Source organism: Sminthopsis crassicaudata, chromosome 1 (genome assembly GCF_048593235.1).
Source record: "Sminthopsis crassicaudata isolate SCR6 chromosome 1, ASM4859323v1, whole genome shotgun sequence".
In the NCBI taxonomy this organism is placed as follows: domain Eukaryota; kingdom Metazoa; phylum Chordata; class Mammalia; order Dasyuromorphia; family Dasyuridae; genus Sminthopsis; species Sminthopsis crassicaudata.
In genome coordinates, this window is record NC_133617.1 from 580,993,081 (window position 1) to 581,011,108 (window position 18,028).

The following is an 18,028-nucleotide window of genomic DNA, read 5'->3' on the forward strand; positions in this document are numbered from 1 at the left end:
TGAAAACACTGAAGAATCTTTCCAGCATTATACATTAGAATTTAAGCCAAATTGTACTTATATATTCAAAAATTATCAATCCATGGAATTTTAACCATCCTTTCCTGCATAGTTACTAAATTGATCCATCAATTGATTGATTGTACATCCTTCCCAGGAGATTAGTGTGAGACCCAGAAGATTAGTCAGTGAGACTCAGCATCCCAAAGATAAGTTGTTCTTTGGACAAGGTTGACTATTAAAGTAGTGATACATAGACTTTTTCTGGAAATTAGTCTCACTACTTCATATTCACATGTATTTTTTTCTTCTTTATTAAAACTCTTCCTAGTCTCCTACTTTATTTCTTTCAGATCCAGTCTAATTTATTTATTACTCCAGATCTGTTAGCAAAGAGAATTTGCATGGTTAATTTGGGCTAGGGTATGGAATAATTTTACATGAGAACAAGTCTAGTAGCACTTAATTCACAATAGTGCCAGTGTAGATGAGGGAGTGGGGTACTTGTACCCCATGGCAATACCCACACATTGAAACAGAGTGGAGGACATAGCTAGAACTCCTCTATCATAAAAGAATATCAGAACAAATAAGTCATCCTCTACACCTACTGCTTTCTTTATTGTATGTTCATCCTGAGTGGTCCTATGACTTTAAAAGACTATAACATAATACAATTGCCAACTCTACTGAATATTGGTTTAAGTTGGTATAACATCTAGATAACAATATTGGAATTCAAACGTCCAAGTGACCTTAGAGATTATGATTTTGAAGACTCTGACCAGAAAGAATACAGTTTTAAGACTATAGGAGACCTTGGAAATCATCTAGTCCAACCCCTTCCTTTTTTATGATGAGGAAATAGGATCAGAGGGATAAACTGACTTTCCCAAAATCACAAGTTAGTAAGAGAGCTGAAATTCAAATTGTGTGGAAAATGGATGGAGAGAAAAGACTAGACACAGGAATACCAGGGACTATTGCTCTAAAAATCTAAAGGAAAAGTGATGAGGACCTGAACTAGGATAGAAAGAAGGGGATAAGTACAAAAGATACTGTGGAGGGAGAATTCAATTGATATTTGAATTGTGGGAGAGTGAGGAGTTAAGGATGACATGATGTTTGCAAAACATAAAATGATGCAAGGGAAGTAGCCTCAATAAAAATTAGGGAATTTTTGTTTATAAAGAGTTTTGGAGGAATAAAGAGCTCTTTTTTGGATATGTTGAATTTGAGATCAAAAAGCATTTTTTCAAGGCCTAATACATAGCAGGGGTTGTATTAGGATTTGGGGACACAAAGACAGTAAATGAACTTTCAAGGAACTGATATTCAATCAGAAGAAACAATATGTACTCATTTACTCAGGCTTCCCACTGGGAATTTAATGAAAGACAGGGGTGAGAGAGAATGTATTCTGTTTGGAATATACTGGTTCGGGCCACTCGTGTCACCTAGGCCCCTGTTGTGACTCAGACATGGAACCAACCATCCGTGGATTAGCCCTTTTGACATTTTGATGAAAGCAAGTAGAGATACCTCTTTTACCCAGCCTGGAACCAATTAATCTTTACAGTTTTCCCTGTACTCTACTGTCTCTACCCTTCAAAATAAAACTAGCTTTTACCCCCATCTGGCATTGTGGAGTTAAAGTTTTGAGGAATTCAAGCCACTAAAAATTCATTTCCTGACACTTAACAATGACTATTCCTGGAATTCTGTGTCTCCTTTCTGGTAGTAGTTACAGCAATCAGTTAGTCTGAACCTATAACCTAAGGGATCCAGCCCCCCGGGTTCTGAATTAGAAAAGCATGTTAAAGGTATTGAATCTTTATATAACATTTTTCTTCTCCTTTTCTTTCCTAGTACAGCCAGGAATTTATTGTCTGATGGTGTATAATGTAATATGCCATTCAGTAGGACTCGGTAAAACTTCTGTCATTGGAAGAATTATCTGGAAGACATTTGCTGTATGCAACTGTAAGCCCATACCAGATTTAAGCCATACCTTCCTCCCCACAGAGTCAAACAGGGAATTTTTCGCACTGTTGAGACAGAGAAGTTTGTGCCACACATATGATGTTATGATGAATCAAATGTCAGAAGATTGTAGGTGGTATAGTGAAAAGAACACTGGACTTGGTGTCAGACCTAAATTCAAATCCTGTCTCAGACACTCAATAGCTGTGTGATTTTGGAAAAGTTAACTAATCTCTATTTCATTTTCATATCTCAAAATGGGCAGAATAATAGCCCTGAGGATCAAATGAAGTAACCCATGCAAACATTAAAGTACTATGCAATTGGTAGCTATCATTATTTTGGTCAGCCACATTTACTTATTAACCAGGTTTGTGACTCCAGGAATTTCCAGAAAACAATTGGCAGAAAGGATTCATCCAACCTTCCATCTCTCCCCTGTAGTTCTAGTTCCTATTAAGAGTGAGGATTTAGAGCTGCTCTACAATTAAAGAGCCCTAAACACTCTCTCCATCACACATTAGTACACCTGATCCTTGATAGCTGACATACATCACCAGGGCAGAAGTAGTAATAATCCACCAAGACCAATTTCAGAAGCATACAACCAGATCCAAATAAAGGAAAGTAATGAATAGAAAGCAATGTAGCTGTGATGAATGTCAGGTTCTGTCTTTCAATTTTTTTGTTTGCACAGTAATTCATAAACTCGCCATTTCAAGATTTGCTAGAATGTGTTGCTATGGTCAGTCTTGATAATTTATTTCATCTTATCTGGGATTCTACCTAGTATTCAGATTTGCACTGTTTCTTGTCCATAACATACAAGATTTAGCCATTTTGATGGTCTTCTGACCAAGATAGCTTACTTCTTTCACTTTACTAGATACCCTATCATTGCTGAGCCTGCCTATTCCTGATTCTTCTATTCATCCTTGCTCTGATTTCAATTTAGATCATTCCTGTAAGTAGCAAATTATTTATGATCCACTAATAAAGAAGATATACATACACAGTTATAAAGTGATGATAATAGAGATTTGAATATAGTAATTTAAATATGTCCTCTAATACAGAAATATAATCATAAACTCGATGAAGGAAAACAATCCATATCTTATATAAACTTTGTATCTCTCAATACTTTGCACAGTATTCTGTACACAGTAAGTGTTTAGTAAATGTTGGTGGAAGAGAGCAAGTGAAAAAGAAAAAAATGCTATTATATCATGGTTGAGAAGTAGCATGACACAATGAATAACTCACAAATGAAAATTTTAGGATGAGGATTTAGAGCTAGAAGGGATACAAGGGCATCTATTTCAAATTCCTCCTTTTATAAATGAGGAACTGAAGCCTAGAAGAGTTAAGTGATTTGATTAAGATCATACAAATATTAAGCTACAGAGGCAAGAATTATTCCCCTTTGCTGTCACCCTCAAGACTACTATAAATTCTGACCTTGGAATTTTACCTGTGAACTCCATTTTTCCCTTCCTGCTTTCCATTTTGGAATTTGTATTTCATTAAATTTTTGTTTAATCTGGAAGTATTCCTGGTTTTACTATTTTTGATCACAATCTGGACTATGTGGGAGAAGTATGTCCTCATTCCAATATATTTTTTCCTTTGGGATCTGTTGATTGCCCTTTATCATTGTTATTCATTAGTCCCATTCTCTAAGATTCTAGATTTGACAGAAAGAGCCATTTAGGAAGCTAATCTTTTTCACCTGTAAAACACCATATACAGTTATTTGTTATTAACATTATTGATACAACAGATTCTAAACTATAGTTTCCAAAAGAATCATCACATTCTCAAAGGAGCAGGAAAATATTTTTATAGAAATATTGCTGGTTTATTCTGAAAAACCTGGATATATTTGACCACCATTTAATAACTTCCAAATGAGTAGAATTTCTCTGAGCAGATGTGTACATTATTATTTATTATTATAGTATTTATTCAGAAACCTAAGATTGCAATATAATTCATTTTTATATGGACTAATTACAGTTGTAGACTGATGTATGTCTTTATCTGAATAGCAATTATAATTAAAGCTTAATTTTATAAGAAGGGAAAATCATAGATGTTAGAAGTATATTGAAAAGTTTTAAGTGCTATACAAATGTAAGAAATTATCATATTATGCCAGTAATATTTGGTAATGAACATCCTCCAGAGAATTGCTCGAGCCACCTGTGGTTATCTTATAAACTACTAAAGAGATATCTTATAATGTAGTCCATAAAATCAGCAGAGAATGATTGCAAAAACACTTTGCATTCAGTAAATGAAAATCAGATGTCTAGACATGTCTAGTTCTTAATTATAATGTCCTTTTCCCGGGGATGCTTGCAAGATGTCCCTACTAGATGGTACATTATAAGCTATTGTTATTATTCATAATTTAGCTCTGGATCAGAAGACTGTAAGAAAAAACTTTTAAGTGGAAATGCAAGTCTCCTGGGTACAGAATCTTACAATAATTTTGATATTGGGCATCTTTATCAACAAAAAACTTATAATATATTTGAACATAGTTACTAAGCACTGTTAACTACCATCAGAATTTTATGAGGATTCAAGGATTCTTTTTCTTTTAAAGCCATATTACTGGATTGTCAAAAGCATGCAAAGAAAAGCTATTTCTTGCTTGTCTTCTTATATATAATATCTAAAATCATAAATTTCATGTAGACATATTTTAACAAATTTTATTATCTTAATAAACTTTCTTCCAGGGCTTTTGCACAGCATTTTTTATCCAGTAGGTGTTTATTAGATGTCTTTGGAAAGAAGGGAAGAGAAAAAAAAGTTTTAGCATGGTTGAAGCAGCAGGGGCAATGCATACTGAGAGCTGATCTCAAAGAGTCAAGAAGACCTGGATATAAGTCCAGTTTCTTGAGACATATTTGCTATTTGACTATAAAGAAATCCCTTACCCTCACAGTATCCCCAGGTAACTATCTCAAGATTAAAAATTGGAAAGCAAGTGCTGATCTGCATTGATAGATTTCAATGGTGTAGGGAGCTTCTATCAAGTAAAAAGCTAGCCAAAATTAAACAAGATAGGTGTTCTTTCTCGTATCCTATTATAAAATGGTTCCAACTTGTGATGGAACCTATAATTTTTGGAAAATGACTATGAGCCAGGCCATAGTAGAAAAGAAAATATTACCATCCAGATATTAGAAAAGGAGAGAGTCCTACTATTGCTTTCATGTGCTGTGGAGTTTTCTGGGGTTGATTCCTGTTTGCTGCTTAAATGGGATCAGAACAGATTTTTATAATGATGTAGGCATCCAAGTAGCATTTACTTTAAATGACATGATGAATGGATGCATGTATGAAATGGATGCAGAATTCCATGTTGTTGTTCAATGATGTTTGACTTTATAATTCCATTTAGAGTTTTCTTAGCAAAGATATTGAGGGTATTTGCCATTTCCTTTTTTAGATCATATTTCATGAGGAAACTGAGGCAAACATGGTTAAGTGACTTGCATACACTCACCCATCTAGGAAGTATCTGAAACCAGATTTAAACTCACGTCTTCCTCATTCTAGGCCCACTGAACCACCTAGTTGCCCATAATTCTATGACATCTTTACAAAAATAAAAATTCCCCTTTTGGGATTTTATTATATGCATGACTACAACATGAGACATAATTGAAAATTTTTAATATAATGGCACATTGTCCATTTTTTGGTGAAAATATAACTATGCAAAACTCTATCTAGGACCCCCTTTATTTCCTGATTGATTCAAACCCACTAAATTTCTCCTGAAATTCCATAATTCCCTACTGGCACCTTCACAAAAGGCAAGAAGAGATAGAAGTTTGATGAATTTTTTTAAATGCATCAAGAATTGCTCTTTGTTACATATGATCACACAGCCATGTTAATGATTTATCAGATAATTTTAGATGGATCACTAGAAAGAGACCATTTCTCTTTGACTACCTCTTTCTAACAGACTGCATTGATTTAGGCCCTGAACAAAACTTTAGGTTTTGGAAAGTATTTTGAGTGATAATCTTAGAACCATAGCTAATTATCTGAACAGTTTAATCTGTTGTTCCAATGGAAACATTTAATACCCCTATTTTGTATTTCAGTGCTATTACTGAAAGCCACATTGCTAATTTGAATATTATTTGTTGTCTTTTGAACAGTGGACCCACAACACTTTACCCCTTCTTTTCTGAAAACATTCATCAAAGTAATGGTTTTTGTACCATTTTGTACCACATACAAAATATCCCCCCAAAAGAGGCCACTATTTCTGCCAGAACTATCCCTCTTCAAAATTCTTTTTACCAAATCATCAGAATGAGACATAATAATTAAATGTGTATTTTAATAATTATATTCAAATGTCTGACTTTCAAGATCAGCCTAAGGCAGAAAGAGAATATTATTTTTAAAAGTCATATAACATTTCATAACATATAGAATGTCAACATTCAGTTATAGGTACCTGCCCAAATTTGTCATCATAGTTGTATATGATAAGCTGCCTGCCATACAATCTGAACTTTCTCATCAAAGTGACTATGATTAGAATTTATATTTGTTGATCTTGTTGTAAATACAGTATACATAGATCAGTATCTGGGCTCTAAATCCAAGAATTCCATAGTTTCAGAATTATTATGAACATAAAATATCTAGTCCAATCTGGACCTGAACTCTTCCTCCACCCTCAATATACATATCACCCCTATACCAAAATGATCATTCATCCTTTCCTAAGAATTCTTGGGTGAGGAGAAGACATAATAAACTTATGGAGAGCTTTGTATTATTTAAGAAGCAAACTCCCTATTTTGTACAGTCATTTAATAAAGGTTCATAGAAGTCTGAGCAGCTTTAGGTTTCCTGTTAACTCTCCTCCCCTCCATTCCATAGTCTACTCATTGTTAGCAAATAATCAGAATACAACAAAAATCTGTTAATATTTATATAAAGATATTCCTTCCCTCTTCTCCCCTTCATAAAGGTGCATAAAGCAAATGAACAAAGCAAAAATGGGTACTGGAGAACCCCTAAGAGTAGAGATGCCAGCTGGCAGGCAATCATGACATAGGAGAAAAGTGGAGAGTGAATAATTTTTTATTTTTTTGTGAGGCAATTGGGCTTAAGTGACTTGCCCAGGATCACAGAGTTAAAAAGTGTTAAGTGTCCTCCTGATTCCAGGGCTGGTGCTATATCCACTGCACCACTTAGCTGCCCCAAGTGGATAACTTCTCTATGTTCTACATCATGGCAAAGGTACATCCAGGCATCATAGACACTCATTGATGACACAATTGATGTCAAGAAAGGATCTGATATTATTTATAACTTTGCTTCTGACTTGGATCCATCCTTTCCTCATTAAAGTTATACATGATCCTGATTATTTTTCATGCTGTCACTGTTTTTAAGCAATCAACAGCTGTACCACATTATTTGAAATGCTTCTTCCTAATGAGCACATACTAATGCATTTTAATGAGGGAAGAATTGTTTTAATACTATTCAGAAGTTCAAACGTCATTAATCATGAGATATTTTCCATGCAGCCCAGCCTTGACAGTGATAAATTGTGCTGGATGATATAGTCATAATTAACATGAATCCAGATGTAATGTTGGCACTAATTCACTTTCTCTCTGTTGTTCCAAATCTTCATTAATTTCCCATCTCTCTCCATTAGGTTCCTTTCGAATAGTGAAGTTTTCATTCTTTATACCTGTTTTTCCCAAACCTACTGCTACATGGCCATTTAAATGCTTGTAGATTTATTGAGTCTCCTTTCTAATATTTTTTCCTATTATACAACTTCATAAATAGTAGGTCTCCAAAAAAAGCTTATAGACTAAATTGTTAACAAACTTCCTCTGGAATTGGTCTTCCAAAGAACTAGGATTTCCAAATGACTTAGGATAACAGCATCTAAGAATTTGAAAGGATATTGGAAATCATCTAGTGGTATGTGTTCCTGACTAAAAATCTCCTCTAGTGTCTTCAACAAGTGATTATTCCACTTGAAGAATTACCCTACTGATGGGAAACTTACTACCTTTTAAGATGGCCCATTGTACTTTTAGACAGTACTTTTTTTTTTTTTTTTTTAGAAAAAAAGTTTTCCTTATATCAACCAAAATCTACCTTTTTTTTTAAACCTTTCATCCATTAGTCTTGGCCCACTAGCCAGCTTGATAGAATAGTAAATGAACTTGAATTTACTTGGAATTAGGACTACCAAATTTCAGATTTTATCATGGATACTTGAACATAGCATTTAATCTCTCAGCCTCAGTTTATGCATTTGTAAAATAGAAATATTTGTAACACTATTGTGTGAAGCATTTTGAAAACTAGCTATTATTAAACAAGATTAATTCATTTTTGCATATTCAAAGACAGTGTTTAAAACCCCACTTAAAACTTCTCCAAGCTTGGTGAAGTCTCCAAAGTTAGTTCATTATGCTTTTTCTGTTCTAGAACATCCAGAGTTGGGCCACTGGCACACCAGATTTATTGTCCAAAGACATCTAAGCCTGATGTGTCTTAAAAGACACCCAGGCAATACACACTGCGTCCAATGGGCACAATTCTCAGAAATTTACACCCGTCAGCATCTTATTTTTCTGAGAATCCTGAAGCTAACACAATAAACAGACCAGATCATGTCCTAAGACACCCAGACTTACTCTCTGGTGGCCGAAATGGAGGTATCCACCAACAGGCTTTGCTGCGGCTGAAAAACTGCTCCCTTCCAGGAAACACTGGATCAATCCAGAGGGCCAGCCTTTCCAAACAAAGAGCCCAGGCCTCAGCTGCCCCAAAACCCACAGCAGAGACCCGAAGGTCTCTAATCTCTAATCCTGCTCTCATATCTCGGTGGGACCTCCAAATGTAATACTGGAAAAACTGAGGTGAGATAGAGATTAGAGAGTTTTAAATATTTTATTTGGATTTCTGAGAGGGAGAGATTTTCTGGGACCAAAGGATCCATTCTGATCCCAGGGATGACATCTTAAAGCATTCAGCAGCCAATATGAGATTCCATTGAAATATATATACATGTGACTCTAAGTGAGCAGGGTACACAAAGGCAAGGGGGTAGAGTCTGAGCACTGAGAGTGGGAACGGACCATCAATCTGGTTCTGACAGGGTGGGGGCGAGGATCATAAACTCTGATAACTTAGGAGGACTTAGGAACCAGGAAGTCTGAACTTAGAGATAGAGGATGCCAATTAGATATCTGAGATAGGACATTTAGAGTTTTCTTTTGGAATGTCAGAGTGGCCAAATACAGCCCTAATTATCTCAGTCCTAATGGTCAGGAAAGGGGGTTGCGATCAGGGGGATTGAGATAAAAGCATTAGAGGAACTGAGGCAGTACAATTCAGGGAAACTGAGGCAGAACAATTTAGGGAAACTGAGGCAAGACAATTAGGTAAATTGAGTTAGGACAATAAAAGGGAATTGTGGTACAACAATGCCACTGGTATGCTAATTTTATGGCTTAGAGGTGGAATTGAGGATTTGTATATAGATGCCCTACCTATAGTTCCCTGGACAGAGTTCATGGGGTGGATGGGTAGGGAACTTTCTGGAGGTTTGTTTTTAGACCTGAAATGTTATTACATCAAGTGTTAGATATCCAATTTTATACCATGCCTACATAAACTTCAGGTACTGTGAAGGTCCGGGCTAGCTCCTCTGAAGGGCTCAGAATAAGTCCTTGCCCCATGTTGGGTGCCAAAATGTAAAGGTCCTGTCGTCTCTAAGTTATCCTTCCAGACTGCCGTCTCAACTCAATCTCCCAGTCAGACTAACTCCTTGCCCTATTACCCTCCTCTTTTATCCTAGCAGAGAATGGGCATGTGAGAACTCAGGGGTCTGTGGGAAACACTTCAACCAATGAACTTGCTCCCTCTAAAGGTGCAAACTCCTTTAAACATGTAAGCTCTACCTCAGAAGTCCAAAGGTATAAACTCCCTTCAAAGGCCTGAACCAAAGGTGTGAACTCTGAGCCAGAGAATTGTTTAGACAACCTGAGTTATCACCTTTTAATCCTAACAAGGTACCTCATTATTGATGCCTCTTAGCTCCAAGTCGCTGGCCAGCAGGCTGTTTGTCTGACAACCAGAAATCTTTTGGATTCACCATCCTGACCATATAAGGTAAGCCAATGCAAAATGGCCTAAAGGAAGGTCACATGTTCCTAAATCAAGATAGCCTAGGGTCTGTACTACATTATTTCCAAGGTCAAGTCATCTGGAGGTTATTACTATATCATTCCTAAGAGCTGCACCACATCAGTAACCTTCTATAACAACTCTCCAAATACTTGGCTAGCTATCAAGTCCCCTAAGTCTACTCTTTTCAAGGTTAGGGATCCCAATTCCTTCTAGGCACTAGTTCTCTATTAAAATAGCCTAATATCAAAATGTCTTTTTTGTCTGCCATATTATTCATTTTTTATATCAAAAAAAGGGAGAAAATTTCATTTTTGAGCAAGCAATTCACTTCTAACCCTTTGCTTCCCTGTGTTGCTGCTTCCTTCTTTCTCAAAGACTTTCTTCCTCCAAGCCAAAGAAACCCCCTTTTCAACTTGTGTTGGTGGTGGCATATATGGGTAATGCTAAGTGTGGAACAAAAAAAAAAAAATCATACAATGTTAGAGTAAGAAGGAATATTGGAGATCATTGATTGAATCATAGGGTCTTAGGATTTAGAGCTAGAAGGGACCTCAGAGATCTATCTCCCTCATTTTTTCCAAAGAAAATAAAAGAAGACATAAAAAGATCTATCTAAATGATCTATCTAAGCTTATATAGCGAGTTAATACCAAGGCTAGAACCTAAGTTTCCTGACTTGTAATTTAGTACTTGAAAATAAATCCCTTTGTCTTCCTATAATCTGAGTGGGGGAGAATTGTGATATGCCATTCTGGTAGTGAGTATAGGTGGCAAGAAAAGTTTATCCGAAACAAGAGGCCATTAAGTGGAAAGATAATCATATAAATGTGTGTGTGTGTGTGTGTGTGTGTGTGTGTGTGTGTACACATATATACATATATATGTATATATATACACATACTCTTTAGGGGTAAAGGATATTTTTATCTTAGGCTTTATATCTTCCCACACTTAGCACTGGATCTGGCAAATAGTAAGCACTTGGTAGGACAGCTAGGTGGCTTAGTGGATAGAGTGCCAGTCCTGGAGTCAGAAAGATTAAATTATCTTTGAGATTTCAAATCCAGATTCAGATATTTATTAGCTGCTTGATCCTAGACAAGTCACCTCTTTGCTTTAGTTCCTTATTGTAAAGTGAGCTGGAGAAGGAATGACAAATCACTCCAGTATTTTTACCATGATAACTCCAAACATGATCACAAAGAGTCAAACATGACTGAAAGACTGAACAAGAAGCACTGTTCAGATGTCACCTTTGCTCTGGGACAATGATGAAATTCTGGCTTCTATCCTTGCTGCCTCCCAACAGAAATATTTGGACAGTATGAAGCAAAACAAAGTATACAGAGACCCCCCACCAGACAAATTGATAATAAGGGACTGGAGCCCCTTATGGCCTTTTGGCTATGCCTGCCAAAGGAGGGAAATTGTGGCCACCATCTCTGCTGACCCTCTTGAAGAGGTGATTGTTCAGTGGGGGGATCCATAGAAGTCTCATCCCCCCCATCCCGAGCCTGGGGGACATCCAAGGCCCAGCATTTAAATGACTTTAACCCTTCTCCCTTTATTAAAATATAATTTTATTTTCTAAAAAAGAAAATACTAGTTGCTGAATGAATGAAAAGAGAACATTGAAAGGGATCTTAGAGGCCATCCAAACTAGCTTCCTCAATTTGGAGATAAGGAAACTGAGGCACAAAGAGAGATAGAAACTTCTCCAAAGAGATGCAGATAACCAGTAGCAGAGTAATCCTAGGTCTTCTGGTTTCAAATATATATTGCAGAATTCTCTAAGCAGGATAGGGGAGTGTTGAGGACTAAGAACTGGAGATCTTATGTTAAGTATGACTCATAAGAAGCAGAAGCAGAAGCAGAAGATATTGAATGACATTCTTTATTTAATTCAGTGCCTCCAGCGTTCATCTCTTGAAGAAGCTTGAAACACTGTAATCTAAAACTTAGACTTTATTATAGATCTAGCACTGGAAAGGACCTCAGAAGTCATCTACTTAATACTCTTAATTTATCGATGGGGAAACAGAGGACCATGAAGATTAAACAACTTGCCAAAGATCACAAGGCTAGTAAGTAAAGTGGGATTTGAAGCTACGTCATATGATTCCAGAGTTATTGCTCCTGCTGTAGTACTATATTACTTTCTGTCAATCTTCTCTTGGATTTTGTGAATTCTTTGTTTTGACTTTAATTCCATTTTTGACATGGCGGGACTCCCCTGAATCATTCGAATTAAGTGGTAAGTCTGCCTAACTCCTAATAGCAGCATGTTGCTTTACTTAACCCAAACTCCCCCTGAGCTAAAGTTTTTGTTATACTTACCTCCTTATTCCCAGCATTTCAAAAGGAAGATTGTTCAGTCGAGTGGATCCTGCTCAGTCAGTCTCCAGGCTAGATGTCCAAGGAGAGTTAAAGTGCCCAGCAAAACTCAGAGACATCGGACTTCAGTGAGAAAAGAGAAATAAGATGGGTAATTAGATCCAATTTAATGATATAATTTGGTAGTTGGATACCTTGTTGCAGAGCATTTTCTGTCTGTATTAGAGTGAGGCAGGAATATACTAATTGCCAATTAAGCAAACTATATTCTCTTATAGTCAGTCCCTTGCCCTCAGGCCTTTGTAAACTGCCTATTGAACATTTTGAACTGATTGCCCTATAACATTTTGAATTCTTGTATAAAAACCAGAAATCATCTTTCCCTAACAATTCACTCCTCATCTCAACTTCTTTCCTTCTATGGAGGGGACCACTCTTTATGAATGTAGGTTCAGTCTTCAGTTTTCCAACCTTGAGTCATCCTTGATTCCTCACTCTAACTTAACCCACACATCCTAACAATTGCCAAGTCACTCATTCAATCTTTACAATATCATTCTCACCCTTCCTCTTTCCTTTACTCACATAATTATCACAATAGTTAAGGCTCACATCACCTCCCACCTGGACTATTACAATAGTCTTTTATTTGATCTCCCTGCTTTATGTATATTCTCTCTCCAATCCATTCTCTACAATACTAGCAAAATGATTTTCTTCAATCACAAGGATGTCTTTTCATCTTCCTCTGCTTAATAAAGTCCAACATTCCCTGTTATAGGGATACCTCTAGGATAAAATACAAACTCTTCTGTTTGCCATTTGAAGCCCTTTATATCCAGTTTCCAATGTACTTTTCCCGGCTTTTATATTACTCTCTATCCCACACTCTATATAGTAAGAAAAACCATCATTCTTGATATTCCTCAAATGACAACCTGCCTCCTATTCCTGTGCCATTTTGGTACAAGCTGTAGACTTCCTATCTTAAAAATTCAGCTCAGTATTCTATATAAGGCTTTTACATTCACTGCTGCTAATACTCCATCAATGTTGCCTTATATTTATTTTGTATATATTATATGTGTACAAGTTATTTCCTCCAATTTAATATTGACTCCCTGAAGTGGGGAGAAGAGAATATCTGTTTGATTTTTGACTTTGTATCCTCAGTGACTAGTATACTACTTAGCATATAATGGGTGCTGAATGAACGAAAAGACATAATAAGTGTGGCCAGTACTGTGCTAAGAACTGGGGCTACAAGAAAGGCTTTTCTCTTCTCTCTTCCTTTGTCTCTTCCCTTCATTCCTCAAACTTGGACTCTTCTGGGTCATTCAGACCCTACCTCAGGGAAAGAAAAAGGTTGTTGTTATTGTTCATCCTTCATTCTCAGATGACCATAACATCAGGAAGAAAGTGCCGTGACTTTCAAGTGGATTGGCTTTACATGAAGGAAGCCTATGCAAAGTCAGCAGCCTCATTTTCTCATGCAGAGCCATCTGTGCCCAGTGGCAAGATATGGATCAGGAGGACTGAAGATGGTCCTACATGCAGTGAGAGACCTTGGCCTTTGTAAGTTAGTTTTTCCCAGGTCTCAGTTTGACTAAGGCATACCCATTCAGTGATTAAGGCTAGGTTAGAAATGAGGCAAAGAAAGACCTCTTTTATCTAGTTTATAAAATAAAATCACTCTGAGAGGGAAAGTGGCCAAAACAAAAACAATTGTTATTTCCACTGACTCTGAGCCATCAGACTCCAAACAATGACCAAATGAGATTTGAATTTAAGGCATGGTCCTTGAGAAAGAAATCTAGCTCATGAACCCCAAGATATCTTGCTAGATTTCAACAATCAAAATTTATATTCTTTTCATATTTATGCTTTCATTAAAATTCTTGAAAGATAAAGAGAAGAAAGTCAGGATTAATCTAAATTAAATCTTTGATTTGGAGAAGCCATAGGTTCAGAGGTTCAAAAGGTTCAGAAGAAGAGTGAATTCTTGGGGAAAGATGATTTCTGGTTTTTATACATGAATTCATAATGTTTATAGGACAATTAAAATGTTCAATAGAATCTAGTTACCTAGTTATATTCTTGAGAGTAAATTAAAATATAGGCAATGGGCACCTCTTAAGAGTGAAATTCTGAAGACTCTTAACAGAAATTATTCTAATTTGGTGGAAGAAAACAGGAACTACCTAAATAGACAGACATGACTGCATAGAGAACTCACATGACCAATTTAAATTTACAAAATACATTGAGAAAATGAATGCAAAGATGGTTAAGGGGGTATGAAAAAATAATTATTATGGACTTGTAACAATAACATCAGGGGTAATAAGGCCTGAATGAGCCAAAATGGCAAAGAATAATAAGGATTTTTATGTTGGATGCAGGAGAGATGATGATGAGTGATAGAAGCCTAAACAGCTCAAATCTTGTTTTGTTTATATTTTCCTCTCCCACAGAACATCATATTGGAAAGTAAAAGGATAAAATAAAAATAGTTAACAGGGAGTTGAAACCCAAGATACACGACCGAATAATAAAATGAATAGCTGCACCTTAGTCATGAGATACACATGTGTTACATTTGTAGCTCTGAAAGATAGTAAGAGAACTGATACATGATTTCTAAACTACAGCAAATGAGAAAAGTGATGAGAAAAAGGAAAATAGATTGATTTTCAAAAAGATAACAAGGCAAAATATACAAACTATAGGCTATTGAGTCTGACTTGCTGTGCCTATTTGTTTAGATCTGATTAAGGAAATAGTTTGTCAGCATTTGGAAAGTAAAGTAATATTGGAGTCAAATGATATGTAAATTTGATAACAAGCACACCTTCAACAAGGACATATCATGTGCACATGCTACTTGAATATAAAAGATCATACCATTAAAAATTAAAAAAAACTTAGGAAAGAACCAGAGCAAGTACATTTCACAGCTTTCTTTGACTGTTCTTTGTATCCCCTATGCTTACCATAGTGCCTACTACATAGGAAGCACTTATTAAATACTTACTATTGATGGGTAGCTAGGGGGAAATTCTTAAACAAAAAAGGTATTGAAGCGATCATAAAAAAATTTATTACACGGAAATGAAAATTTTTGTACCAAAAAAGGAAATAAACATTTAATTAATGCCTGCTTACATACCAGGCTCCATGCTAAGCACTTTATGAAGATTATCTCATTTTATATTCACAATAACTGTGGGAGGTAGATACTATTATTATCCTTATTATTCTGGGTAGGAAACTGAATTATACACAGGTTAAGTGATATGTAGGGTCAAACAACTAAGTGCCTGCAGCTAGATGTAAACTTGGGGTTTTTTTACCCTAGGCCAGCAGTAGAGGCTGCTCTATAAACAGCTGCCTTTTACTCATCAAATATTTTTGAGAAGGTTTTGATTTTCAAAGTATAAAAGTAACTATTAAGATTTATAAGGGTAAGAGCCCTTTCTTGGTAGATAAGTGATCAAAGGATATAAACTCTTTTTCTTAAAAGAAAGATTGTTCCACATTACTACTAAGAAAAGAAATAATTGCATACTTTCACCCAACAACTGGTAAATTGACAAAGATGAAAAAAAAGATCAGATCAGAGTATTTGTAAAAAGACAAGCACAATAACACACTTTTGGTGAATCTTGAACTGTTTCAACAACTCTAGAAAACAATTTGTAATTATGCTACAAAAATAACTAAAATATTTGTATTCTTTGATTTGGAAACATTTGTTAGATATATATACCTCAGTGAGGTGAAAGACAGAACGGTTTTGCATATACCAACATCTGACACCAGATTTGAATTCGGGTCCTCCTAACTCACAAGGTACTCTATCCACTGAGCCACCTAGCTGCCCCATTAAAGTAGTTTTTTTTTTTTTTTTTAAATCAGATTATACCAAATTTTATATGTATATATATATATTTGGCAATATTCATGCTGTTCATTTAATCTTTTCAAAAACTGAATGATATGAATGCAGTTTGTGAATTAGAATGGAGATGATTATAATCTATTTCTGGTTCAAGATTTGATGAATTTCTGTCTCAGCCTTTGAATTTTACTTCTCATCAGAAAACAAGAAACTGGAGAGCCTGACAATCATATGGAGATGATGCCTATATTCTGAAGACCCATTTTGGATGCTGGACCTAGGAAAGAAGTTGTGTTTCAGTGCAAGCCCCTTCATTGCTATATATTAGCTAAACTACCTATAGCTAAAGATGATAGTTGCATATTCTTAGGGTCCAACAAATAAGGTGGTGATGAAAAGAATGAAGAAAATGAAAACTAGTCATGATACTGTGTATTAGTTGGCTTGAAATGTCCTGATTTATCTACACATAGAAATGTTTTGGTGACTCGGTGACATTTCACCTTAAACTAACCTCTCACATTTCTCTCTTTTATCCATTCATTTGAAAGCTGAATTTCCTAGTTCTGTACTTTTCTCTATTCATCCTCTGACTTGAATGAAATTTCAACAACCTTTGAGCAACCTCTAGTGGGTATTAGATAACAGTGGGAATCACCAACTCTCTTCTCATAGAAGGAAAAGAAAAATGTCTGATTTAGCAAGAAGTCTTCTAAACCCTTAACACTTATTTAATCTTTGTTAGATTTATATGTCTTTTCATGTATATATATATATCTGCACAAATACTCAAGCCAGAGTCCCATGGTTGTGTCCTTAACTAATATTTTGTTCTTTGCTTGATTAAGGCTAAGAGAATGAAAAATAGCCTTAAGGCAGTGTGGAGAAATGCTAGACTTGGAGCCAGGGAAAAAGAGGCAGCCTGGGACAGTAGGAGGAAGACTGGCTTCAAAGTCAGGGAACTTGCATTCACATCCCACCTCTGACCCTGACAAATCGAATACCCTATTGGCCCTCGCTTCCATGACTTTTAAAATAAAAGGATTCGCCTAGAGAGAACTTGAAATCTTTCCAGCTCTACCCTGATGAGCCTGGCTTCAGATCTGTACCAGTCACATGATCGTCATCTAGTCATTTAGCTCTATCATTTAGCTTTATTTGTCCTAGGCAACTGTCACACATGGAGTGGGATTTAAACTAACCAGTAATGCTCAGAAGGATCAAACACACACACACACACACACACACACACACACACACAAATGATTCTTTTTCTGGATGTTTTTATGATTTGATGTAGAATTTCTAAATACAACTATTGGCTTATACTGCAGTCTCCAGAGCAGGAGCCATAGACCCCTGCAGACAGCAGTGGGTGCCAAGGAATAGGCCCAAGGGGGTGTCTCCAAGGTGCCTATTACTAACTGGAGAGTAGAAAGATCGGACCCATGCCCTCTCCGTCTGCCCCTGCATCCACTCGTAGGCTTGTCTCTAACATAACTACCTTTATAACTTCAATATTTTCCCACTCTACGTCCCTCACCACGGTCTCCTATATGGCTCCTCTGAAAATTATAACTAACTACCCAGGCACCC

At 36.1% G+C, this 18,028-nt stretch overlaps 1 protein-coding gene and 1 long non-coding RNA gene across 2 annotated transcripts in view; one reads left to right on the forward strand and one right to left on the reverse strand.

Annotated features, from left to right (window-relative positions):
* ANKRD31 (ankyrin repeat domain 31) overlaps positions 1-18,028 on the reverse strand; it is a 327,325-nt gene that overhangs the window by 184,839 nt on the left and 124,458 nt on the right. Inside the window, 1 exon segment of the mRNA XM_074282287.1 lies at positions 12,535-12,654. Within this exon segment, the coding sequence (XP_074138388.1) occupies positions 12,535-12,551 (17 nt within the window). The 5' untranslated portion in view covers positions 12,552-12,654.
* LOC141551052 (uncharacterized) lies at positions 12,388-16,686 on the forward strand. Its single transcript, XR_012484770.1, has 3 exons — positions 12,388-12,451; positions 12,549-12,682; positions 16,633-16,686. It is a non-coding gene; the product is annotated as an uncharacterized LOC141551052 (long non-coding RNA).